General features: G+C 39.8%; 2 protein-coding genes across 2 annotated transcripts in view; one reads left to right on the top strand and one right to left on the bottom strand.

Annotated features, from left to right (window-relative positions):
- The window catches only part of LOC149285593 (microtubule-associated tumor suppressor 1 homolog), a 32,213-nt gene extending 14,074 nt beyond the window's left edge, over window positions 1–18,139 (top strand). The window contains exons 3-10 of the mRNA XM_089495192.1: window positions 5,470–5,536; window positions 14,643–14,857; window positions 15,187–15,292; window positions 15,760–15,833; window positions 15,928–16,026; window positions 17,034–17,150; window positions 17,499–17,596; window positions 17,923–18,139. Of these exons, the coding sequence (XP_089351318.1) occupies window positions 5,470–5,536; window positions 14,643–14,857; window positions 15,187–15,292; window positions 15,760–15,833; window positions 15,928–16,026; window positions 17,034–17,150; window positions 17,499–17,596; window positions 17,923–18,139 (993 nt within the window). The remainder of the gene's footprint in view (window positions 1–5,469; window positions 5,537–14,642; window positions 14,858–15,186; window positions 15,293–15,759; window positions 15,834–15,927; window positions 16,027–17,033; window positions 17,151–17,498; window positions 17,597–17,922) is intronic.
- Window positions 18,140–21,528: 3,389 nt separating this feature from the next.
- LOC149285594 (platelet-derived growth factor receptor-like protein) overlaps window positions 21,529–27,102 on the bottom strand; it is a 30,793-nt gene continuing 25,219 nt past the window's right edge. The window contains exons 4-6 of the mRNA XM_089495207.1: window positions 26,533–26,826; window positions 25,321–25,460; window positions 21,529–21,717 (exon numbers count right to left, since the gene is read on the bottom strand). Coding sequence (XP_089351333.1) covers window positions 21,529–21,717; window positions 25,321–25,460; window positions 26,533–26,826 — 623 coding nt within the window. The remainder of the gene's footprint in view (window positions 21,718–25,320; window positions 25,461–26,532; window positions 26,827–27,102) is intronic.

Genomic DNA, 27,102 nt, shown 5'->3' on the forward strand with positions numbered 1-27,102 from the left:
CAGCAGAACTAGTGATCCACAAAGTGTGAGGACCACGTCAGTACAGTATAGTCTAGTTGCTGAATATACTTATCAGTATTCTTATTAGTTTTCTAATAACATAAGTTTTCCAAGCCAGAAACGTCACGTCGCACTACATGTACCGTATGCTTAACATGCATTATATGTAAGGCTGACTGTGTATTTGTAAGGCCTGCCGTGGAGACCCTAGCTGTGGCCTGTAGGTTTTTGTCTATTGGCATTTCTGTTACCCACTGCGTTTAGCCCCTAAGCCCAGCTGCCGTGGCCAGAGCACTAGGAGCACATAGCCCGGTGGCCGTTTTTCATGAAGATACATAGTCGTTGAATGAGTGACACCAGAAAAGGGCTGAACGTATTCATCTCTGGAATGATTCTCCTAAACCTTGGCAGGAATGGTAATCTATTTGCTTCATTACGCTAATGGTATAAAAACTCTTCCTACTTCACGGTGCGTGGTTGGCTCTTATCATCACGTGTGGGGTCTGTTTTACCTCGCATGCCACGGTTCCTTTGTTTTAGCCGTGTCGCCACTACTTGACGTAACACAGCTATGTCGTGACAGCGAAGGGAGGATCTGTTCCTGTGGTCTTATTGTGCTGTCTCCTGTAGCTCGGATTATGTTTGGCCTCCAGTCCACGTAGCCCTCTGTTTGCAAAGATATCATCGATACGCAACCCTGAGGCAGCTCTTTCAGGAATGCGTTGTCTACTCTAGATCCTTGACTATCGCATTGCCGTGTACCGGGGCAGCCTTATACAGATACTTGAGAATATGTATTTTTAGAATCCAAGTGTCCTGTTTTTAGTGCTTCTTGTTTCTTTACCATTTAGCCCCCAAACATACTCCGCAGCCACTTTCCTTATCCTGCACATTGCTTCAAGTTTGTTTAGTGCTCACGGGCACCACTTCTAGCCCTTGCTAACTGATTGTGTCCAGTGTTTCAGGAACACTTGTTTCAGCTTTGATTCGTGGTCTGCGGAAAGAAAATAGATTGCTGATGATGGATACTTTATTTGGGGGGGGGTACTGTTTTGATCTGTCTGCTGTCCGTTTTTAGGATGTCATACGTTTCGCCCAGTTTAAACACGTGGTTTAAACATAAGCTCGTGATCTGGAAGCCTGGCGTTGAGATGCTATAATTGATTCTGTAAATGGCATCCTTATGCAAGTAGCGTGTTGCAGAACCGGCCCAATGCACCTGTATTTGCGACTATACGCGGGCTTCATGTGCAACGATTCTCGCATCAACCCCTTTTAGTGTTTGAGGTCCTGCTGGTAAAGGTGACGTGCAAATGTACAGAACAATGGATTAACTGCACGTAAATCACAGCGGGAACTACGTGACACCCTGGCCAGGTACCCAACAGGCAATACAAATAATCCACATGCAGGGAGGAAAGCTTGTGGGTTCCTCTTTGAGAAAAGCAACGAGTAGGATTAAAACATCGTATTAAAACCAGAATTTATTTCTAAACATTGGGTTGCCCCCCCCCTCCAGAGTGATTTTTTTTTTTTCTTTTTATAGAGGGCTTCCCTCGGGCAACCGCATTGATATCTGTCTAGAAAGTAATTTGACCCGAGACTTCAAAGCTGTAGAAGCTCAGTTCACTTTGTATGCTCATCGGGACATGTTTGAAGAGCTCATCCGTTGAGGTTGGTTTTCCAGCCAAGTCACTGCTTGCATAAAATCTTAATGACGTGGACAGAAGTTCTCCGAGCTCCCAGAAAATGTCGCGTTCCACCTTTACAACCAGCCCTTACATGTCATTCAAGAGTGAACCCCAGTTTCTAACCAGCATCCTGCCATATGGCCATCGTCTGCTTACAGCCCGATCTCATGCTTGGTCTTATTCTTATTTGTTTTAAATAGCGCCATCATATTCCGCAGCGCTGTACAATGGGTATCTATGAATTGTAACATGCTGAAACCCCCCCCATTTGTTCACTTTAAGATGCAAATAGTTTTTAACAAATTCAATTAGAAATGATTTCGATATGGGGAAGAGCTCCATTTTTGTATGAAGATGCTGTAAAAATATCCCATTTTACCAACTACAATCGCTATCTGTGCGTATATTTTTGACTTGAATTACAGGGGATCTTGTGAGGTCTGTGTTTTAAAATGTATTTTAATTCTCTCAATACATGAAACTGGATGAAATTACAGGAGTCCTATATTTCTTACTAATGTTACGTTTTGTCCGTGCTCTATTTTTATCTTGGACAAACACCCAGACTTTAGCATACTGCCTTGTGGTATACAAAAGAATTGCTTAGTATGGATCACCCAGTCTGACTCTCTGACTAATGAAAACCAAATACGGAGCAAAGGACTTTGAGCGCACAGGACCTCATTAACATTGTGAAAATATCACATGACTGCCAACCATGGCCATCCGGCTCTGCAGATAAACAAAGTTAATTGGAAGGGAATGAAATGAACCAAATGTTCTGTGAGTACAAACATACATTACTGTATACAGCGCTGGGTTCATGCGCATGTATTTTTTCCTTGGTACTTCCCCTTTAAAGATAAGGATGATCAACAAAACCAGCTTAACATAAACAAGTAAATAAGTCAAAGGGCTGTTAATTTCATTATGTTCTTGATGGCCCCTGCTGTTGGTTATCAGCCCTTTTTTGTTTTATTTCAAATAAACAAAGGCCGTCTTTCTCCTGCACACTCCCGCAGCAATCAGATTACCCGTTTACTCGGTCGCTAGTCCATATGCATCTTTAAACAATTTTTATTTTTTTATTCAGGGAATCTTTTTTTCTGCATACTTTGAAAACCATTGCTTTTTTTCCTGGTATGTGTAAAATGGCTTACAAGGGAAACCTGTTTTAGAATAATAGAAAAAAAAATAAAAAAAAGATATTCAGCCCATCTTGTCTGCCCATTTTTCCTGATATGAAGACTCGGACCTTAATCATTCAGTGATCTTCTTAGATTCGGGAAAGCCGTATGCCTGAACCATGCATGTTTAAATTCCCACACTGTAGGAGCTTCTACCACTTCTGCTGGGTTGCTGTTCCATTCAACTACTACTCCCCTCCAGTAAAGCTAGTCTAGTTTTGTAGATATTCTGGTGCAAGTCACTCCAACGTTATTCCTTTATGCTAGTTAATATCAAGACCAACTGTGGTCACGTAAAGTGTGTCTTTAATCTGTCGCTAATTATTCTAACATACATCAGAACAAGCCACTGACATCAACAGGAATTAAGATTTATGAATAAGTAATGCAAGCAGAATTGTACATCGGTGTTGGAAACAGCATGTCTTGGGGATGACATTAATATATATAACCCTTTCCTACTTGGTCCTTTCTGTGGCATGGAATGGGTTAAATAGACTTCTAACATCATCGAAAGCCCATTTACAAATTACTCACAAGATGCTAAAAGAATCAAATCTGCAGCGAACAGTCTGATTTTCGCATTATAAAAATAGTTACGTTTAGTAAAAGGACATTTTTTTTTCTGCCAATGGTTTTAAGTTGAAGTTAAAGGCGCTGTTCCACGCCGGCTGAATTGAAGCTCCCCTCGGCACCGAGGTCACCCTCCTCCCTGCCGTCCCAGCTGATATTTGAGTAAGTGGCAATCGATCAGGCTAATGTCTGCCTCTCGTTTTTCATATTGGAAAGGGGGTTGTGGCTTGAAGTGATCGCTGGCTGCTGGTGCCAGGAGCCGGGACTGCAGTGTGAGCTGATCGCTGGGAGGGATCGGTGCACGGAGTACAGTAAACCTGCAAGGCATGAAGTGTCAGGCAGACACACAGGGCGCCGGGGACCTCCTGTCAGCTGCTCTGTAAATGTGGCCAGACCAGTTCTTGGCTGCGGACCGTCCACCTGGAGTTTATACGCCTGGGAATACAGAAGCTGCGAAATGGGCTGCTCCAACAGCAAAGCTTGCCTCTATGCTCCTTGCGCAGCAACCCGGGTAATTACAGCCACTTGTGCTTTTCTTTTTTGTTATTTTTTTGTTGCTGCAGCAATGCCGACATAGAACGTTTGGAATGAGAAGATCGCTGCAGGCGTCGGTGACTTGGTCTGCCTTTACCGTACTGTTTACTTCTAGGAGTGTCTTCAGCAGGATATTAAATTGAAGCGGTGAGACTGTTCATTATTTTTCTGGCAATCTGTGCCTTTTCAGCACAGTACGGCTGTGTGGTGTGCCTTTGTGTGCATGCACACCCCTTTTTGTTTTATCGTATTGTCGGGGTACTCGTGTATATTTGGTCGCCGTCATTATGCGGACTCTCCTCTTATGCTCAGGCATTTCCCTTCCAGTGCCTGAAAAATGACCCTTTTGTTTTGTATCAGGCTCCCGGACTCTCCAGTCCCTCCAGATGTAATGGAATTATCCTCCCAGGGGCATTGCCTTTTGCTCATTCAATTAGACTAATGTAAATTGGTCGTAAGATACAGGCTGTGAGGTTCAGGGGCATCTCTAACCTTAGGGCTTGCGATTTATTTCTGTGAGTACGTCTGCTTATACCAGATATAGGTGAGAGAAAGGAAATGTCGCTTGGCACGGTACTACGCTGCAGTTTTTACTGGCACCGAGGCCGGCGTGTATTTTAACATATGCTCTGCTTTCCTTTATTGCTTTATTCTGAGCGTTTGGTTTAAAAGTTAAAGAATATCTCCAGATCTGATTTATTTTCCATCTGTTGCTAAAGGAAACTTTGTCTTTCTTTTTTTTTTTTTTTTTGTTTGTTGTAGACCGTTCCTTAACCCTTTGAGTACTGGTTTGGGTGATCAGCAAGGTGCTTTTTAAAGGGTTAAATATTACACTGTTTTGCAAAGCTTCGGGGGAAAATAAATCTTAATTCCAAAGGATTTAGGCAAGCGTCTTATGAGGTGAAGCAGAAAGCATTGTAGGGTTTGTGCATCCTTTCCTATATTTGCGTTGGGGTAAAATTCCTCGTTATTTAGTGTTTTTATCCTGCGCCGCACTGTTTTCCTGCATTGTTGGCTCGTACCAGTTGTATGAATTCCCATAAACTCCCAAAGTTCAGGACTGTGTTTTTTCTAAGGTTGGGTCAGCTATTCATTCCACACATAATAGTCAACTCTGTCAGAATAAACTCCCATCACTCTACCCAACTCGATCTCGATAAACCAGCCTTTGGTGTTATGGCTGCTGGTGACTGCTAAACTCTTCTCAATCCCCGTAGGTTGCTGTTAAAGCTAAACTTTAAGTGCTATGGGTTGGAAAGCTGTTAAAACTCCTATCACGTGCAGCCGGTAACTTGGTTTAAGCCCTGCAGGTAAGATACCTGGTTTGCCCTGAGCTGTACCAGATTCCGAGACAGAACGTCACAGCACAGTGGGCCTGGACCTTTAAATCCAGCGTTGTGCTGTGAGTGATGTGAGTGCATTTGTCCCCATGCTGGATGTCTTTCTAACGTGATTTCTCATCTGCCTTTTTTCTTTCACGACAGCGCGAGGAGGCTCTGAAGAAACGCAAGGAGCTATCTCAGGAACTTCTTAACTTACGTGGAGATTTGGGTAAGAATGCTCTGCTTCTGTTTAATGTGCTTTGTTTCATGTCCACATCCTGACTGCGAAGGAGTAAAGTTTTTTGAAGTGTATTTTTGCTGGAAATGTTTTTCCCCTTAGGGCTCGTTCCCATGGAAACTCCTGAGTTGTGAATTTCTCTGGAGCCTGTTAGTTGACCCTGGGTTCATCAGATTCCTGGCAGTTATCTTACTGTGGCTGAGGGCTCTGCCTCAGGGAAGGGCCTGCACAGCGTCCAAAAGTGCTGCTTTTCCTCATGGAGGTCCCTTGCTTTATACCTTGGGGGAAGCTCATACCCGGCTTCCGGTTGGGGGGGGGGGGCGCGCCGGTAGCCTCGTCTTTTTGTCTTGTCAGGGTAGCGGCGGTGTCCATAAATTCCATGTACCCAACACTACCCCGAGCTTTCAGTGATCTGCACGTGTCGGGTTTGGGCTCCAATGCGGTGGATGATTCCTTGGGGAAGTTACATGAGATAAGCGTTTATAGCCGAAGAAGGCTTGGACAACCTGTGCCAGTCAGCCTTCTTGTTCTTGAACAGAATTTCCCATCACCCTCTTCTAGTTATTCTTGGACTAAAACTCTCGCCACGCTCAGCCAAGACATATTGGGTAGTTGAATAGAATTGTTGACCGGAAGAAGGAATTGTATCGGTCTCCAAATTGAAATAGTCCTAAGGAACCTACTCTGGCTGTAAATGTATTTAAAGGGCCTTTTGTCAGCTGAAGTAAGCTAGATGAAATTTTCTTTAGGGAAGGTAACATTTCTTTCTGTGTTGGCCTGATAAAAGCTGATTTATCAGCACCTTTTAACAGGCCAACACAGGGAGAAATGTTGAGTTGAATAGGCTTTTGGGGCCCCTTAGGTTTCTCCAGATTTCTTTCTGAAGATGAGACTTCTGAGGCCATGAAAACTTTGACTCTTTCTGTGCCAGCCATCAATAGGAAACTTTATAGGAATTTTTAACTAAAGTCTCAATGAGCTGAAATAGAAGTACATTAATTATGCAATCAGATTAAAGTCTTTGAAGTATTACAAACATTTGAAGAGCTGGTGGTCTGGATGTCGCAGGTGATAGAACCATCTACAGCAGTCAATACATTGGAATCACGTCACACTTAAATGCTATATAGTAATGCGGTGCGCTGGCCTGGGTGAGTGAGGGTTAACAGAATGTGAAATGGAAAGTTCTTTTCTCTAGAACAAGAGTCACATCTGTATTAAGCCCTCATCTGAAGGCTGAGGGCAGCTCAACACTTATCACAATAGTGGTATTTATGTCTAGAGCCACTCGCCTTGTAATGACCTTGTACCTTTGAAATCGTTCTTAGAAGCAGAGCGCTAATAGTTCTGTGTTTATCTTCAAATGCAAACTATTCTGAAAGACTTCTAATCACACGTGTAAATATAGCTTGGCCTGGGTTGAAGGCTGTAGATCATACATGCGTTCAGACATATTGTTCATTGGTGCAGGTAGCTGTGTTGCTCTAGATAACTAATACAAGACAGCTTTCTTATAACTCTTGGAGCCGTAGTGTTTTGGCCGCAGGTTCCCTGCATGTTTTCCTGGAGGTGAGTGGTTGGGCCTATGGACCTGGCTCCTGTAGAAGAGACTGTCCATGCTGAGGGACCTCCAGATGGGTAGAGTGTGAAAGCGGTTGCAGGGCTGGATGACCATAACCTTCATCTGCTTCCTGTATCATGGTTTTCCTTAAGGGAGGTGGGCTGTGAAGGTGGTGTGACCTGCTGAAAGTGCCTCGCTTGTGTGGGAAGTTGGGGATGTTTTTATTTTATTAGAAGCTTTTCTCATCTGTAGAAGCGATGTTTATAGGAATCGAGCTCCACGCTTGTACAGTGTTTACAAACAGCTTAATTAAAGAGACTGACAATCAAGGCTTTCTTCTGAAATCATAAATACATTCTTTACAATCACACATGGGTTGGCAAGTGTATCATGTGCATGGCCCATCACTTTTCCTACTTGGAAAATAGTTTGGGCTGGAGAAAGGCTCAAATGCATATGGGGGGGGGCTTATGCAGGACCTCCAAAATTTAAAGGGACCACATAGCCATTAAATGCCTTTTGTGGCTGGAGTATCTCTAATTTACCCCTTACTAGATTTCCTAACCTGTTTCTTGGTTCTTATGATGTACAATGTATATCCTAGTGTAGATGGGGGTGGAGCGGTGCTAAATGATGGACATGGGAGGCTTTGTCCTGAGGGTCTTTGCAGAAACAGAACACATTAGCATTAATTACATTTGTGTGTTTGTGGTGTCTGCTTTTAAGGGCTGTTTATTTAAATATCAACCCCTCTAACACCAAAGGGTGATTTAGATCGTGTTTGTTAACTTTCCTTTTGTTTAGGTTGCATAATAAGTAACCCAGCCTGGATTCCGCCTGCTGTCTGCTCTGCGGAGGATAAAGTGATATCTGCTGCTTTTGTTCTCTATTTCTATAGACTAAAGGCAAACGTTTTGCAGTAATAACTCTTGATTCCGTAGCATAGGCACATTTTGGCCAAGTGGGGACACTGGTTTGAGACCCATTAAGCCAAAAAGGCAGTAGACATTAATCAGATCTGCCATTTGTAATATCTCTTGGCACGTTCTCTTTTTGCACATCAGTAATTCAACGAGTGAAGCCCGGTTTTAGACGACATAAAATGTCATTACTGAACTGGAACCGTTCCAGACAAGCAATAATGCTATTAAATGTGGGTGAACAACTTATGAGAAATATATTTGCATGAAGTTATTGTAGGACATATTGGAGGCCCTCAGGAAGATCTATGAAGGGAATTCTTCGTTTTCTACATGGGGGGGCAGCTTTTAGGGAAAGTCAAATTTAATTCATGTTTTGATGTCTGAGGTTATTGACTATAGAATGAAAATGTTATTTATTTTGTGAATGCTTTCCACACATAGGGGTCTGAAAAGACCCCCACCAGCAGCTTTCCCCGAGCCTATGCTGAGATCTCAGGAGGTAAGGATATCACGTGCGAGGAGATATGTTCGGCAAAATGGAATTTGCCCTGGTGTTATGGGAAGGGGTAATTTCCATATGGGGCATTCTGCAGAATCCTCAAATGCGTTTACAAAACGGACAACATGAGATTTTAAAGGAACCCCACAGCGGTCATATGCATTAAAGTGCACTTGTTGGTCATAGTATCCCTTTAAGCCAGACCACAATGTGTTCGATGTTCTCTGTTGCTAGTTAGAATGATAGTGCAAAATATTTGTTCATGGCTAATTTAGTAAGTTCAGTCTTCTGATTTATTTATTCATAAATAATTTATTATTCATTTTCTGGTTATTTAACACGTTTTGGGCAGTTTGCTTAATGCCAGTGGCTTAGTGGCACAATATCTGCCCACATGGTCACATATCTTTTCTTCAGAGAATTATTTAAGACCATTTGTGAATCTTGAATGTTGAAACTCAATATAGTGAAGTGACTTCTCTGTTTGTATACCCCCGGCTTCATTTTTCCTGACACAGTTCCAAAGCGTCGAACGTTTAATATGAAGCGTTAGACTGGCGGCCCGGGCCAAATAACTGCCACACAGCGATATTTCCAGGGCTTCTTTCCGCCAGTCGGTAGGGGATACTGGGTGTTATACTGAATGCCAAGTTCACTAACTAATCCATTCTCTCATATTACCAGAGCACAGGCTAAATTTAGGAGATTGGGAATTACTCTCAGTGGATGAGAGATCGTTTTCTTTTGCCAGGATATATAGAAAATTCCCTATGGGGCTTATGCATTAGTTCGATTAAATATAGCTATTTACGGTAATTCACTTATACGCAATTTGGAAGTTCATGGAATGTCAATCCCGCTGCGACGCGTGTATTCTTGAACTGCAGTTTTTCCGTTTTGTGACATGCCGAAAACCATTTAAGGAAAATAGTTTGTCCTGCCAAGTACCCAGTTTAATTTTGTAAGATTTGCAAGAAAAATGGAATTGTAACATTCCCACAGACGGGACAAAAACATGCATTATGCAGGCAGCAGTGTCCTTATGTACCCCTGGTTATTAGGGAAATACTGGCATGGCGTACGTCATCATATTTACTGATATTGTGCCATTTTGTGTTAACTATCGCAGACAGAAGAAAATGGTGATGTGAGATCATTATTGGCTTGTAGAAATAGGTTTCATCCTACAATAGTTCCTGTTTAGGAAGGAGCAGCTCTATGTACCTGAGGACTATACTGAGGGTGTTCAGAGAGCTGTGATAGAGACGCTCGGACCGCGAATATAAATATATGATTTCCTAAAGTTATAGCCATAAGCATGAGTGAAAATTTATATTTACCGGCACATGTTAAGACATAGAGCCTCATAACCGCGCATGAGTAAGTAGAATAACTTACTGCCGTTTCCCATTCAAACTCCGGTCACCACTTAGATTTTTGGAAAATACTTGTTAATTATTCATGCATTTTCTCTGTGCTGAAGAGTCATGCTGCCGATTACTATATGTATAGCCCTTTGGTCCGGATTTCCTCTAGTTTTCCTCAAATGCATTTTTGTCCTGTATGTGAATTGCTGCTGGTCTCGTGGACCTCTGTGTGAAATCTCTATGAAGGCCAAGCCATAAGCTGCACATAGAGAAGTAGCCGACATGTTGCATATTTGGGTAGAAGCCAATATAATGGTTTACCAGAGTAATCTGCTCTGGAACACACCCTCATTCACAAACCTTTGCATTCTTTTTTATTTCTATAGTGGTATATAAAAAAGAATACAGCAGGAACACATAATTATAAAATTTTGCATTTGTATCTCAGATTATTCACGCTTTATCCCTGTTCTCCACCCAAAGCAGCCAGCCTGATTCATGGCACATCACATTTTTAACGTGGTGTTCTCCAGCCTTGTTGATGGTGCGCCCCAGCCCTTATATGCTCTTTAATGCTTAGAATTAGCTTAAATATTACCTTGTGTTAAACGTTCTCCCCAAACCCACGTTTGATGCACATCTATGGCCCCTTCCGAGCCCCCCTAATAAAATTCTTCTGTCCGCAGATGCAGTTTTAAGCGCATTCCTTGACCATTAGAGCATCTGCTGATAAATATTTCTTGTATGATGTAATAAACTTTTGTTTTGTGAGAAGAATATATTAGAAATTCTAGATTCTCGTTCTACCCTGTGGAATGGTGGTTTGGTAAACATTTACTTCTGTGCTGCAAAGTTATGTGTCTGATGTGGTCGGGGAAGCACCTTTTATTTACACAGGGAGATAATGTGGGCTTATATCATATCTATACGTTAATTTATTTGACTTGTGCTGCAGAATGTGTTCCCAGCAAACCCACAGCCGAAGTATCTCCTAGATGGCGTCCGTAATCTCTGGGAATCTGCTGTCATTTAAACCAATTGCGTTAAATATAATCCTATTTAACAAGAACCCTTAAAATGTGGCCATGGATTGAGAAATACAGAATACAAGTACACTTAGTCATGGTTTATTTTCTCTCCTTTTTTTTGATGTATATATGAAAACGGTTTACAGTTTGACACCATAAAGTAATATTTCACACTTGGCTACCAAGCCGCTATTTAAGAAAGCCGTTCTCTGTTAGTGATTTATGATGCTTCAAGCTACTTAAGTGAAGGAGTTAAGTGACTCTATGTTCTCGTCCCCTTCGTGTGAATCACGCTCACGCCTAATGGATGCGTTTTGTAACGCGAATGAACCTGCTAATAGTGCAATTATAGCGGCTTCTCGCTAAAGCCTGCTTTTCTGGGCTTTTCATGGTGATCTGCACTGGCTAAGTCACATAATCATATGAAAAAATGGAATCCCCTGGTAGATACGCATTAGTACAATATATCCATATGAAAATGGGGTCACATTATGCTTTCTATGAATATTTTTAATTTTTATGGCTTTTTTGTTTTTTTATTTGTTTGTTGTTTTAAGGCTTTGTCGAATCTCCACACTAAAAGAAGTTTAGGATAATCACGCACCGCTATAGAATCTGTATGAATTAACAGGATTCTGACAAAATGCATACCTGCAACATCTTAGTTCCTAGAATGTGATTTTGTTGCCAATTAACAGAAAGGGTAACTTTGTTTTAAAAGTTGTAACTTCATGTAACCTTTATGTTCCTCGTCTTTCATACCAGCCTGATTAATGTAAAAAAGAAAAACCCTGAAGGCTGGAATCCATTTTTAGTGTTTTACAGCAATTCCTATTCAAAGCACATCTGTAAATGCGGCAATTGCACCCGGTACGTTAACAAATCTCCGGTTTATGCCGGCCTCCTTTAAACAAAGATGTGTTCCTAGATAACCCGCGCCAATCGTGTCTGTACTCCCCATCTGAAATATTTAGCTCATCTCGTCGATAAGTAGTTATTAAGCATTGTTCTGTTAGCTGATGGCTTTACATGGTTACAGTAATGTACAATGACCTCATCCGCTGTCGGCATTAAAGACATTCTTCTCCAGCTCTGAGAGGTTAGGTAATGGAGAACTATTCTCACATTTAATGGCCCTTGGATGTGTTGTTGTTAATTTTCCCATACAAAACAGTAACGATCCCTGACACTCATTACCTGTCCAAAAGCAGGTATCTGTTTTTGTGATTTTATATATATATATATATATATATATATATATATATATATATTAATTTATTTTCTTTCTTTTTCTTTTTGCCCAGCCAAGCATTTGTTTGTCTTTGAGCTCGAGGTCTTGTTCTAGATCAGTCCTTTCTATACAAAGTAATACAGGGTGATTTATCTGACTGTAGAATGAATGTGTAATTTGGAGAAGCCTTTATACAAATGATCCGCATGCAGTGCACCTCGCTAAAGGTCTACCAAACCCTTCCTGAAATCTGCTCAATCCAATAGACCGTAGAGAGATGGGATGGGCTCCCGGTCTATTTGCAGACATGTTTCATAGGATCTTGGCTGTATATGAAAGTCTCTAGAGCGGTCTCTACAGCTATCCTGTGAAGGGCACTTTCATTAAATGAAACCTGATCCTTGAAGCATTGATAGGTGTGAATAATCTGTGCCCATCACCTGTCCTCCTAAGAGTGCGGCATCCAAATTATTCTACACCCGGATTAAATAGCACCCTAAAATATAGGATAAAGTGCCTTCATTGGGGTGGTGTCTTTCTTTTCTTAAATTATGCGAGTATTTGGCGTAACAGGTTTTAAAGATGAGGACTAAAATCACTTAATCCAAAATGCTCTAATCCGTAATCCTGCTATGAGTCGCTAGGTTGCACGGAATGTGTGTGTTTAATAAAATAATATATATTATATACACACACATAATGTATATACATGCGTGCAGGAGGGACATCTCAATGGCCTCTACTTACTATGGTGCAGATGCTCCTTCCTACTCCAGGAAGGCAATGATGCTTGACAGACCCTATAGGTCTATATACTGTATATCCCCCCCCTCCCGGAATTCACAATTAATTAAAGCATCGTCTAATAAATTTCATATCCCTTCTCTTCCCCCAACCATTTAAAAAAAAAATCAACATTTTAAAGGGGGGGTTATAATAATGCAGATCTAGAGAAGTTAGTTGTTGTAATCTGGAAAGCATGTTGCGTTGGTTTATTTGCTGTGTAGTGTTTGGAGAGATGCCAACCTGCTTCAATAGTGAGCCAATTTGCTGTACTTCTCTGATGGGACGTGTGATCCAGTCCCGTGTGATCCAGTCCCGTGTGAGCAGCATATGGATGATTGGTGCCCTTCGGCCATTTTGTAACTTTGCATTACAGATTGTTTGATCGTTGGTTGGGAAATATCCCACCAGATTGTAAGGTAATTTCCTTTGACCAATACATTTTCATGTCTGTCACACAATCCATATGTTCATTTCACATTGGGGAAATCTGTGGGGGGTTTTTTGGGGGGGGGGTTGTGCTTGGTCTGTTCCTCTGTAGGCATCTGTACATTACAGGCTTCTACCCAGGAGACGAGAGGGATTTTTATTTCTCTTCCCCTTGGATTTTGGGGGGGGGGCACACACTTCGGTGAGGGGCATTGTTCAGCGTTTGACCTTATGGTGAAACATGGGCTAAATGTACCTCTCGTTACCTGTAATCGGATTAACGCTAGGTTTATAACCAAATCTGTTTCAGAAAATAATGGCGGTTACTGAAGAAACCAGCGCTTCTTTTTGGGAGAATTTTGGGAAAACATACTATCTGCATTATTTAGTGTTAGTGGGCTACAGAAAGCATTTATTTTCCAGTGATTCCTTTTTACTCTGACGTTCATAGCCATTAAACAGCAAATTCAAATACATTTCCAATTACACACGCTCTCCGTAAGGTGACGCAGCATTCGCAGGGATGATCGATGTGTGTTTTGTAGGAAAATTGTCTCTTCTCTGATTGTCCCTTTCTGAGATTATTTCATCCTTCGCCGTCTGCCACGGTCTACAAGGTATTTGATACTTTTCCAGGTGTCAGGATGGGGCAACATAATGCTATTTTTGGTAACACACATCTCGTTATTGATATTTCTGCGATTAAAAGTTTTCGATGTATCTCATGGAATAGTTCTAAAACTTGTCCTACCGCTCACCCTTTCCTGGCAGGAAGAAGGTATGAAGGGGCAGTCATGCCCGTAATCCTTTTCAGGCATCAGTTCAGTAAACATTTTTGTGTTTTTCCTTATCTGCAAGTCAAGCAGCAAATTCCGCTTACAAACATTGTTCGACTCGCCCCGTGGTGGCATCCTGCTGTTGGTCACGCATGTGCCCTGATGTGTGCTTACACATGTATACACGTGTACAGACAGTAGGAGCGCACACTCTGTAGTTTGAGGTTGAGTTGATATATTTGCCATTTCATGTATGAATTTTGCCATGGTATTTTTGATTTGTACCAATAAATAAAACCTTTTTAACCATCTGGAAGAGAGTTGAGTGGAAAGGCAGCAATCTCTGATTCATGTATAAATCAGAACGTTGTAGTAGCCATGTGGCCGTCGTTTGTCAACCTCAAATGTTTTCATGGTTTTAGAATTGCAGAAAGCATTAAAACCAGACGCCGTACTAAAGATTGGTATACTTTGCAAATAAAAGTATTCTTTTTGTTCAGTGTCTGCATCCAGCACCTGTGAGAGACTAGAGAAGGAGAAGAATGACTTGCTGGTTGCTTATGAAGGCATCATACAGAAGGTCAAGGATGAACATCAAGCAGAGCTGGCGGACCTGGAGGAGAGATTGAAGCAGTTCTACACCGGCGAGTGTGAGAAGCTGCAGAGCATTTTCATCGAGGAGGCTGAGAAGTATAAGAACGAACTCCAGGAAAAGGTTGGTGGACCTTTAAATATTTTTAGCTTTCACTGTACAATAGTATCATAAATTGTAGCTTCAGGCATCAATTTACAAAAAGGGTATGTGGATCCCAATTAGAAGGGGCTTCTGAATTCTTGAAAGGTATCCCAAACTGAGTTATCACACTAGATGGTTAGTTATAAACAGACATTCTGAAGTTTCACATCCTAGCCTTGCAGAAAATAAATTGTGGTTTGAAGGGGAATGATATAACCCTAAATTAGTATGTGTATTTAATCTGGTTTGAGGTTGCGCTTGTATATTCTTGAGAATAGGCAGTAAATGTTCTTGAATGCTTTTTGCAGGTGAATGACTTAAATGCTACTCACGAAGCCTACAGGGCGGACATAGAAGACAGCCACGATGATACCGTAGAGAGACTGAAACGAGACTTTGAGACATCATTAGCAGGTACCATGTGCTGGCACCATTATCAAACCAATGAAAATGTTCAAGGTTACATATGGCTCATCGAATGTGAAATATAGGAAAGTGACACTGACTGAATAGTCATTTCAAGTACAGGAGACTTTACTGTGATGGACTCTAATCCCAGGGGATTTCAAACACTAAAGATTCGGGGGGGGGGTGATTTTATTTTAGACATATTTTAAAATGTATTTTAACATATTTTTGTTTTCTACATTCAGCTATATTGATAAGGATGCAAAGTTATTTTTCCATGTCGGCACATTCAAAAACTAAGTTTAGAGCGATTCACTGTATCTTCCAGAAACGGCAAATTTTATGGCGTGTTGTGTGTTCTGTAATTGCTAGTAATCGGGGTCCTCCTAACCCCAGTTTGCTCACCCTGTACTATATGTCTGTGCCCCTATCACATATATATTATATATTATAATTTTTTTTTTTTTCTCTAGAGATAAAAATCATACAGGAAAATGAAAACAAATCCCTAGAAGAATCCTTTAAGGAGAAACAGTCTGAATTGGAGGTATTATTGCAGTTTAATTAATTTGTTTACATTCACTTATATGAAATATAAAGATATATTGTGCTACCTGAATTTACATTATTTTCTCCTAAAGAAATCAATTGAAGAACTGAAACAAGAGAATGAGTCCTTAAAGGAGAAGTTGAAATCCAAGGAAGAGCTAAGGAAATTGGCCAAAGAGAAGTCTCCCCAGGTGAGCGCACTAATAGAATTAATATCTTCCAGGGCTAGAAAGAGTAGAGATAATCACACAGAGGGCAGTAATGTGAAAATGTGCTGGTAAACCAGTGTCTTCACATGTTAGACTAAGTGCTTCTTTCATTCTTAGAGCCGTAATACACATTGCAGATTCTGTAGCGCTGTCACAATGGGGAAAGTCAAAATGAACAATAATTTTTATAACTAATATATAAAATTGTCAATTGGTTTCTAACATGCAAAGGCATAGTGGTACAGAACAAGCAAATGCCCTTGTAAATTTACACTCACATAGGAGATTGAAGTTAAGAGATTAAGCCTATCCACACTCATTGTAGGATTTCACTCCTTCCACAAGAGACGGTTTAAAATGCTGGTAAACTTTAAAGAAGCCAAAGTTATTTTAAAACTTGCTGGCACTTTATCAAGCAGAAGACGATTCTGAATCTCTACTTTCACATGTTTAGATGTGATGATCTATAGGTGCTTGGTCCTAACTAGACCCAAAAAGAGGCAAGAGTGCTAGCCACGGCCAAGCCGCCTCAGACACCCACTCCCGTGCGTTTGTAAGATCTTGTGCCAAAAATTCTTCCATTCAGCGGATAAGTCTAGCTTGGCTTGTGCCTAGTTTAGGAGCTTAAAGAAAGTCCCATAGAACGAAGCATACATGCATAAGGCTTTGAATTGTACTTCGTCACCCATGTTTTTCACAGCATTATACATATGAAAGGCAGCTAATGTTTTACAACCAGTAATAAGAAGAAATGCAAAAGCTACTGCTGTCAAAGAATACTTCAGCTTGTCAAGTAATGGCGGTCTTTGGTTCCTTCCTCTTACTACACAATTCCTTCATCATTATACTGCTGGCGCTTTGCCCTGACCTGTAGGCTCTACATTCAGTGACATTCACAAACAAAATCTGGTGTACTATGGTCTCTAACATTTAAAGAGTTATTTAAATAAGAGAAACACAATTTAACAGACTTAATTTTTGGGGGGTAGAAAAATCCCCAGGTCGTGTATCTGGAGCAGGAGCTGGAGAGTCTGAAAGCTGTACTGGAGATAAAGAATGAGAAAATTCACCATCAAGACAAGAAACTTATGCAAGTAGAGAAGCTGGTAAAGTCACTTTCAGTTACTTGGTAACATACACCGTAGCTGGCATGTAAAGTATGTTTTATCGATTTATGTAAGCCAAGGTTAGAGTATATGAGGGGGTCCATGGCTTCTTTCATTACTGAATGACCATTGAATTTCTGAAATGGCATACAACCAACTTAACATTAAAAATAAGTCAATTGTAACATTTTATTCTTTGCCTCCCTGTACCCCAGGGCCCATGTAAAATATGTAAAAATGTAGAAGTGGATCATGTAGCCAGAACCCACCCTGTTATAATCCATCACCCCTCCCCAAGCTGGTTTGATGAACCTTTAAATCTTTTTTTCCCCCTCCTTTGCATTTAAGGTTGAAACAAACACAATCCTAGTGGATAAACTGAACAAATGCCAGTATGAGAATGAAGATCTGAAGGCTCGGATGGCATCCCATATAGCTATCTCAAGGTAAGAGCATGCTTGGGTTTATTTTACGGAAAGACTGGTTGATCACCTAGTCTGTGCAGCTAAATCAAATTTCTTAGGATCTTCCAATAAAATCCTTCCATCAGACTGGCTGCTGTTGTAGCAACCTGTTTTTTGTAAAACCATTAGAGAACCAGAAGACTAATGCTATATGTATGCTGTAAATGAACCAAAGTTGATAAAAAGAGAATATTTGTGTGCGCCCTTCTGTGAACCTCTGCACCCTTGCCCTAGGAGGACCTTAACATTCCTTTTATCCCATATAAAAGAATAACTTTTTGGTTGACGCTATCTGTTTGCCCCAACAGGCAGCTTTCCACTGAGCAGGAGGTTCTTCAGCGATCTTTGGAAAAGGAATCCAAGGCAAACAAGCGGCTCTCCATGGAGAACGAAGAGCTTCTTTGGAAATTGCACAACGGTGACCTGTGCAGCCCTAAGAAATTATCTCCCTCGTCTCCCGGAACCCCCTTCCATTCGTCACGGAACTCGGCCTCTTTTACAAGCCCAACAGTGTCTCCCAGATGACACCCCTACGGTGGATAAAGACATTCCGCAAAGATTGTTTTGGATGTTTGAGGCAGAACGAAATAAAACTTTGGTTATATACCTATCAGAAATATGACTGGAATTCATGGTGTGGGTGAACAGTTCTGTAATATACTGGAAAACAGAAGCAATGCTGTTAAAGACAAACTTTTTTATAATATATGTAAATGAACATTATTGCACAAAGCACTTACCTGGCAAGATACAGCAATTCTTGCATTTTTGTTTGCCTTTTTTTTTTTCACCTACCGTAAGTTTATAGGGAAAAAAACAGCTCAGGGCTTGTAGATAAAACAAAAAAGAAAATCACAAAACTTTATATATCACCTGCAAATTTTTTTTTTTGGTTTTCCCATTTTTGATAAGGTGGGTGTGATGTGAATGAGACGGATGAAACACATTTAGTATGCCTACTTCATGCTGCCTTCTGTGCTCTCTACGTAACGAAGCAGAAAAACGTGTGTCATATATGGAAAATAATTAATTCCCTTCTTAAGCCAGACAGAAAGTAGATCTGCCGTTTCCCTTTGGAATATCTGTTATGTTGCTTTAAAATCTGTACTTTTTGAATATAATTTTTTTCTTTTTGCCTTTTGTTTTCTCCATTTAACCAACTACCGTAGTTGTCGAGTTTGGCATGTTTAACATCCTCATTAAGTGTTCTGTTCTGTTCAGTGCCGTGACTTCAGCAATTTTGTAAACTGCTTTTGTGTTACTCTATGCAAAGTGACCCTGTTTGTATGCAATTTCATCTTTCAGGTGCTAGAACTCTCAGATGTAAATACCTGTGTAATACTTAAAATGTTTGCGAAATAAAGGCCTACGTTAATTGATACATTTTTATGAATCTCTTGAAGGCATGTAACAAGCCTCAAACAAGTTAGTCAACTTTTTACCGCTTCCTATGGCCTAATAAAGAGGTCTTCATCAAGGTCATCCCTCACGTCCTTACATGAGCATTGGAGGACATGTCTGGTAGATACTTTTTGATCCACCTTTGCTAAGAGAATCTAACGTTGAAATGATATAGCCTAAAGTACTGTTGAGAACCAGGTTTAGGGAAAGACTGAATTTTTAGCCTCGTCAAAGGAGTTTTTTTTTTTAGTTTTTTTTTTTATGTATGTTAATCTCCATAAACTATAACATTTGAGAACCATAGTCAGTTCGCTATAGAGTACTTTGAGAAAAAAAACGTCCAAAGATTTTCTGTTTTGTAATGTGGTTTGAGGTTGTATTTAGTTTTTGTTTGGAAACTCACTAGTGTCTTTTAAATAGTTTGCGTGCTGTGGATGGAGTAAGCAATAGACTGTGTTCTGCGCAATTAGCAGGGACCCAAAGTGTTAAAATTGACTAGATCCGGTTGTACTCTTATCCTCCCGCATGCTTCTTCCGAAAGGATTTCTTTATGGGCACTATAACATGGGCATTTATGAGCACGCTTAAAGATAGCATTTTGTATATTACCTTATTTCTGTTTTGCTTTTTTTTTTTTTTTTTATTCCCTTTCATTTTCATCTGCTTAATGCAAATGTTTGTAGTTTATAGGAAATATGGATGAACAGATATAAAGCTGTAGTTGCTTGGTTTGTAATGATGGAAAATATATTCTGAGATATGAAAATAAATTTATTGGTGCAATAAGTTCATAAAGACAAGAGTTGCTTTCATTTAGTATTTTTTTGGTGATCTTAGTTGAACCTGAACATATGAATTAACATGTTGGAAGTCTGTGTAATGTTATGTGAATCAGGTTGCTGTGTGTTTAAAGGGTCACCCCAATCATCAGCCCTTTGATGCATATGAAAGATGTTTCATTTGGGGGGATTCTGAAGAATCCCCCATGTATTTGCAAAATGAGTTTGCCCCTTTCTCTACCCCACAGCTAAATGCCCTGCTCCAGCACTGCTTACGGAGAACGCTACGTTCAGGACCCCGGTACGCATGTGTGAAGTCCCATGGGTTTAATTCAGATGATTGATGGCTTGAAGCAGCCAATCAGTGGCAAGAACTGTTGGATCATGGAGAAGGAATGCAGCTTTTGTGTTGTGTTAAATTCTGTCTGTAAATTAGTTTAATAGATTTCAAATCAGATTTTTCATTTTCCTGTAACTTAACTATTCCTATAAAAAGCTGTATTTTGTTATGTTGGTGGGTACTGATCTATTTTTATTTTTTTTTTTAAAGCGTCTTGGGGGCTTAGATTAACCCCTTAAGGATAATGGGCGGTCCCTAAACCCATTTAAAACAATGCATTTTGAGCCCGTACATGTATGGGCTTTGTCATTAAGGGGTTAATATAAATGTGTTTACCTTACTGAGAGGGTGGGTAACGTACACACTACAACACATTTACATACACTCATGCTTGCACTCCCTCAAACACTCATTCATGTTATCCCTGTAACATGGGCACTCACGCACTCATGCTAACAAACATATACGTACACACTCATAATAATTCATATTAGCGCAGAAGTGGTACAGGCAAATACAGTAAGCAAATTTAAAAATGCATGGTATAGGCATAAAGAGATCCCGATTCAAAGACAAGACCAAGGAGTAATTAAAGTCAAAAATATAATCCATCTAGTCCGCCTTTTTTACCTGCCATCCAATTCTGTGTTTCTGTATTCTGGGATGGTTTCATGCTCAATGTAGACAAAACAGGCAATGGAAACTAAAATTCCACAAATGTTTCACTTAATTCACTCAATTTCACATTTGTGATCAAAAAGCTGGTATCATTCATACTAGTTCAGTTATTTTGTGCTGTCCAAAGTGACAGGTCACTGTTAAAAATCAGAGAAAATTATTGTTGTGGATGAAAAATGGAAAAGAAAACACTAATGGCATGACCTCACTTTTTTCTTGCAGGTTTTGAGATATTCATAATGTCACAACTACTTACCGACAAGCTGCATTTAATTATGTTCAGCAAATAAGAATGTTCAATGAGTCAGACTTCTAGAAAACCATTAATACAATACACAAGTTAACTTTCAAAGCAAATTTTTATAGATATTCACTTAATGTATTCTGGTTTATATTAGCTAATGAAACACTGATACATGAAATACATCGTTATGAAGTATTTGAGTACAGACGTGTTTAGTCCAAGTTTTAAGCATTTCATAATGAGTAATTATTGCCAAAAAATAGATGTAAGAATTCCCAACAAGTCACTTATCAAGTTATTCCTTGACCTAACATTCTCTGTATCTGGAGAGTTTATATAATGATCTTCTGTGCATGGGGGTAGCATGTATAGAAGGCTCATTTTTACCAGCTGGTAATTTGCCATCTGTAAGCCTTATTGGCTATTATTGAATGGTGCCATTAAGATCTTTTGCTGTCAGAAAGCCGGAGTTTTAAAGTCTATCCACTCTTGTTGCTAATGTCGTCTGTCCTCGCAGGTTTTGTGCTTTGCAAATATAATATCCAGCATCAATGGTTTCAAAATCTTCAACAGAAATAACGCTCTTTGAGATTCTGGTGGTGTACCCAATGCCTCGATTCACCAGCCTCCAGGAGTCTTGAATAGCAACAGGTCTTTCATACTGTATTAAAATAAAATAAAAAGTAGAGCAAATTAATACACAAACCATAGAGGATTCATATTAATACATTGGTATAGTTTGATTCCTATGGTTTGAAAGCTCCAAACTGCTCTTCTGTTTTAACCATAGTATAGTTTTTGGCTGGCTGGGTGCTGCAGTGTAGAATTTGACAGCACATAAGGCCAAATGCCAAGGTTTTGCTGCTTTATGGAATCGGCAACAGATCAGTGGAAGTCAGCACGCTAACGTTCTAGGTACAGAAGCATTTGCCACTCTTACTTAGTGCAACAACCAGCTCATTGTAACCATATATAATGTGCCCGAAGAAGAGCCCTAAGGACTCGGTTCATATTTCTTAAAATAAATAAAATATCAAAAGCCATTGGATGACCAGACCTTTTATTTCAGTATTAAATTTTAACAAATCTTGATTGTTTTGAAGCTAACTTAATTCACATGTGCTTTACCTGACAAGAATTATATGGTGTCTATATCCATGGACAGTGTGTTCTTCATGACTTACAATGGGGTTGCATTCTAATGAACCCATCGTAAGTTGAATATATCAAATTCACGTACCGCTACATGTACTGTACACGTATCATTCTTGGGTAATCAAGTAAATGTAGTGAGTGTAGATACAGTGAACAGAAATGCCCAATCTTATAGGGGAAAACCGAGATGTGACCCCCCCCCCCACACACACACACAGATAAACCATGTCTTCTACCGAACCCTAAAGTAATGGAAATTACATAATACATAATGACATCACTTCTTGTTCATGTTTAATGCTATGTGCATCATTACCAAATACTAGTAAAGGCAAAAAGGTATAACAATCAAAAGGTTTTATGTGTTACGGGATGTAATAATCTTGCAAGGTAGGATGTAGAGGACTGCATTGGGAGGCGGTGTTGCTGGTGCTGTGGGCGGGAGCGGGCGGTTAGGCACTGTACCTGCGGGTCCCGGTAATCCCGCGCAGTCCCTTCTCGCTGCAGTTCAGGTAAGGAGGTGGGCGTAATTGGCCACAAATGTGGCGGGAGCGGGCAAAAAATCAGCAGGAGTGGGATTACAAAAGCCGTCCCGTGCAGGGCTCTAGTAGGATGTTTATAATTCTACAGCTCTGGCAGAGTCTAGAAAAATCACATCTGGAGCAGCTGTTGTGTTATATCTACTTAATTCCCAAGTGACAGGTGACTCATTTCCCTCTCACAAGAGTAAACGATTAATCCTTCCTGTCAGAGAAAATGTTTCCTTAACATTCCCTGTGTAATCATGCTGTGACTGAACGCATGGTGTCGGGACAAAAGGCAGCTCTGTCCTTCAGTCTGCTCTGGTACTAGGCATGTATAGGGCTTATCACTTAACCTCAAACACACAGCAGCTTCTGGTATGTTTCAGATAACCAGCATTCCTTCTAATTCCGCCTATCAATAAGAGTGCCAACTTCTAATCGGGCCATAGGAACATTTACATACATTTACATACAGTGATAACACAGAGCATTGAAATAACATTCCTTACTAAATTACACTATGCGTTAACTAGATATAAAATCAAAATATACTATTTCCAAGGTAGAAATCATGTCATGTTTTTTTGGATATATTCTTTTTTCCTTCCATATTGTAAATTTGATCAGTTAAACAGGAGATCTCTAATCTCATCAACTGTCCCATTGAACGGTGGCACACCAGGTAGCCAACAGGATAACCGGTTCTTGATTTTGTGGCAGAGGAGTTACCACCCTCTCTAACTTCCCACCCTAGAGCTAGTCAGCCAAGGCCAGAATCCACCAATGCTTTTTGGGTAGGTTCTACAGCCCTAAAAGTCACGATAATAAGTACATATATACAGCATTAAAAGTATAGTGTACCAGGAAAACAGATGTGTGCCGGCACACACCATGGAGGCATTCTGCAAAATGTCCGCAATATGAATTGGCTTTTTCCCCTGCCTCCCTCTCCTCTATTTTGCTTGCAGGAGCGCTGGCTCAGCTAGGGTACTGGAGTGGTTTGATGAGACCAATGGGAGTGCTTTCCTCCAATTGACTGGCTTCTTCAGACCATGGAGAAGGTACTGTACTGCAGCTTCTCCTGGAGGTAAGTCATTTATTTATTTGGTAGATATAATGTTTGCATAATAATGTACTAACAAAGTACCCTCACTAACCAAATCATTTGCATCTCCTTTTTTCCTATATAATATAAACTGCCAGCATTCTTACAGTAAGCTATACAGTCACATAAGCTTTCAAGACTTCATTGGTCTTGGGCCAGAGTCATCAAACCTTGTACATGTCATTTAAGGTTTATGGTTGTGTTTCAACTACCCTTTGTTAGATGTATTTGAATCCATCATGTGTGTGACACAATGTCTTAATAGGTAAAATGTAGCAAGAATCAATTGAACTAACCACTTGTATTATACACCTTCATAACAATTGGTGAAAACTCTAGTTATTAAATGTTTTTAGAAAAATAATTATATGCCTCACCTTAATATGCATTATGAAGAGCCAACTCTCAGTGAGCTTCTTATACATGGGTACAGAGCTTTCACCATATATATGCATAGTTTATTTGGGAAGACTTCTTGAAAGTCACCTCATACAATATATGGTCAGTTCTACTTGAAACGTTGCAATATCACACCATTAAATTGACAGGTTTTTGCACCAAAAATCCAGACTAAATGAAATACTAAATAGTGATATAGCATTGTTATTACGTTTACAACAACGTTATAAGTAACATTCTATAATTATTCCAAATAACAGAGTGCATTTCTCTTGATACCAGAAGCAAGACACCATTTCAAACAAATGTTTCAATTGAGAACAAAGTCTCATCTAGGCAGAATAAGCAACATGAAAACAAGTCAGATAGGAAGATATGTCACCAAAGGTCAGAATACAATATGAGGAAAGGAGAGTTCTGGGTGTGCCCAGCTTTAACACAGATACACACTCTTACACATATTCCAGGTTTCTATGGCAGACAGGACCGCATGTAAAGCAAATATTTTTATGTGCAAATATTTGAGATTATAAAGAATGAATGCATTGCTTTCTATATTTACTTTGGCGCTGAAATTACGTGAAATTAATGACATGTTCTGACCATGCCAATGTAAAGCTGTTATTTCATTACAATATATTATGTTTGTTATTATCTCAAGAAGGTATTGTGGCCATACACAGATACAACATGGCTCTGATGTCATATGGTATTGGATGTAGTGATGTTTTCAGCAGGGTGACACCAATTTGGAAGAACCAATGAGGAAGGAGAAATTAGCAAATAGTCAGATCCTAAGAACAGGTTCAAAAATATCTCAAGAACATGAATAGTTTTACTAAATAAGTCAATAAGCCATGCTAAATGTTGTGGTAGTTCTTCTTTAAGATAAAACAAACAGGGCGGCTTCTCAGGGTGCATTCAAACCACCGGACCACAATGGCTGCCCCTTGGGCACCATTAACAGCCATTGTGTGAAAAGGAATGGGACTGGACCTTACTAACATTAAAAAGCATCCAGATTCAAGGTCTTTTTTTTACTGCTCATCATATTAATTTTGTTTTAAGACTATTGCCTTACCTCTTGACCTGGGTATCTCCATGTAAATTCGACTTCCACATCAGGTTCCCCAAGAACAGTGCAGAAGATGCTAAAGTCACTGCCACTTCTGACCTTGTTGGCAGAAGCTGTAATTGTTGCAGAGGGTGGGCCACTAGGAACTGCACACATGGAAGAAAGATGACATGTTAATAAAATGTTGATGTGCTTCATCCTCACAGACATATGCACTGGCCATTCTATAAATATGATTTTTTGATAGAAATGCAAAGTGAGTAGACAAAAGAGAAATCTAAATCAAATCAGTAGTTGTTGTGACCATCCTTTGCCTTCAAAACAGCATTAATTTGTTTGGGTACATTTACATAAAGTAGAGGATTTTATAGGCATATAGTTCGGTGTATGATTAAACAATTATACTAAATAGGTGCTAATTATCATCAATTTAATATGTACGTTGAAACACAATCATTAACTGAAACAGAAATAGCTGTGTAGGAGGAATAAAACTAGGTAAGAAACAGCCAAACTCACTAACAAGGTGAGGTTGCTAATTACAGTTTAACATCATACACCATGGCGGCCAAAAAGCCAAGGTAGTTTGTTCACCGAAGGGCTGGCGAGAAGTACAAGAATGAATGCAACACTGAAGGATCGTGGAGGCGCCTTGCAAGTCTGGGACTACAAATGATCTTTGGGATTTGGTCAGAATTAATGGTCTTGTCAATGCTGAGAAGAACAGGAAGATACTTATCCCTCATGCAATACAATGAGGGTGGCATCTGGTTGGCCCCAAAATTATTCTGCAGCATGAAAACGACCTCAAATATATAGCCAAAGTCAGTGTAAAGAAGAACTGGTCCTGGAAGTGATAATATGGCCCCACAGAGCCCTGATCTCAATAATTGTGTCTGTCTGGGATTACCTGAAGAGAGAGAAGCAATTCCAAGATGTTTGGAATAACCTATCTGCCAAGTTCTTTAAGAAACTGTGTACAAGTATACCTACAAGAATGTATGAAGGCAAAGGGTGGTCACTCCAAATATTGATTTGATTCAGACTTTTCTTCTGGTCGTTCACTTTAGATGTTGTTAAATTTTACAAATTTTTTTCACACCTGCCTAAACTTTTGCACAGTATTATATATTGTAATCTATTAATTATGGGACCTGTAATCCAACAGTCGCTAGAATTAGAAACTCTTGATTTGTTCATTGTGAGCTCCTATTTTACCTTCCACGTAGAGTAACTGGTATTTAATGGAGATTTGTGGAGCCCCCTTGGCTTCTGCCCGGCAGTATACCACTCCACTTTGGTTACATTTCGGTTGTTGGTAAATAAAGCCTTTCTTTACATCATATATAACTTCTGTCCCATCTGCCTTTATTTCCTCTGCAGGAAACTCTCTATGAAGCGTGACTTTTGCTGATGGGATGGTCACTCTGCACGGAATGATAGACGGCTTATCTGGATGCAAGTAGACAATCTCAAAATAACTAGACGAGGGAACAAACAGTTCTCCTTTATCTGGAAAAGGAAGCAGGAAATATACAACAAATTATAATCCAATAATTAAGTAACACAAGGTATTCTGATCTAACAATGTCCAGCTAAATATTATGTATTATGTATGAGAAGATCAGCTCAACACAAAATGTATGAAAAAAAAAATATAATGGGACTTAATGATAAATAGACCATTAGATATCATTCCAATGGAAGGGAAAGCTGTCTTCATTCGTTGTATAACTTTATATGTAACATATACATTTAAAAATGTATTTATAGCAGATAGTTTAGAAT

This window comes from Sceloporus occidentalis, unplaced genomic scaffold (assembly GCF_023333645.1).
Source record: "Sceloporus occidentalis isolate IW3139 unplaced genomic scaffold, rSceOcc1.0.p SCAF_77, whole genome shotgun sequence".
In the NCBI taxonomy this organism is placed as follows: Eukaryota; Metazoa; Chordata; class Lepidosauria; order Squamata; family Phrynosomatidae; genus Sceloporus; species Sceloporus occidentalis.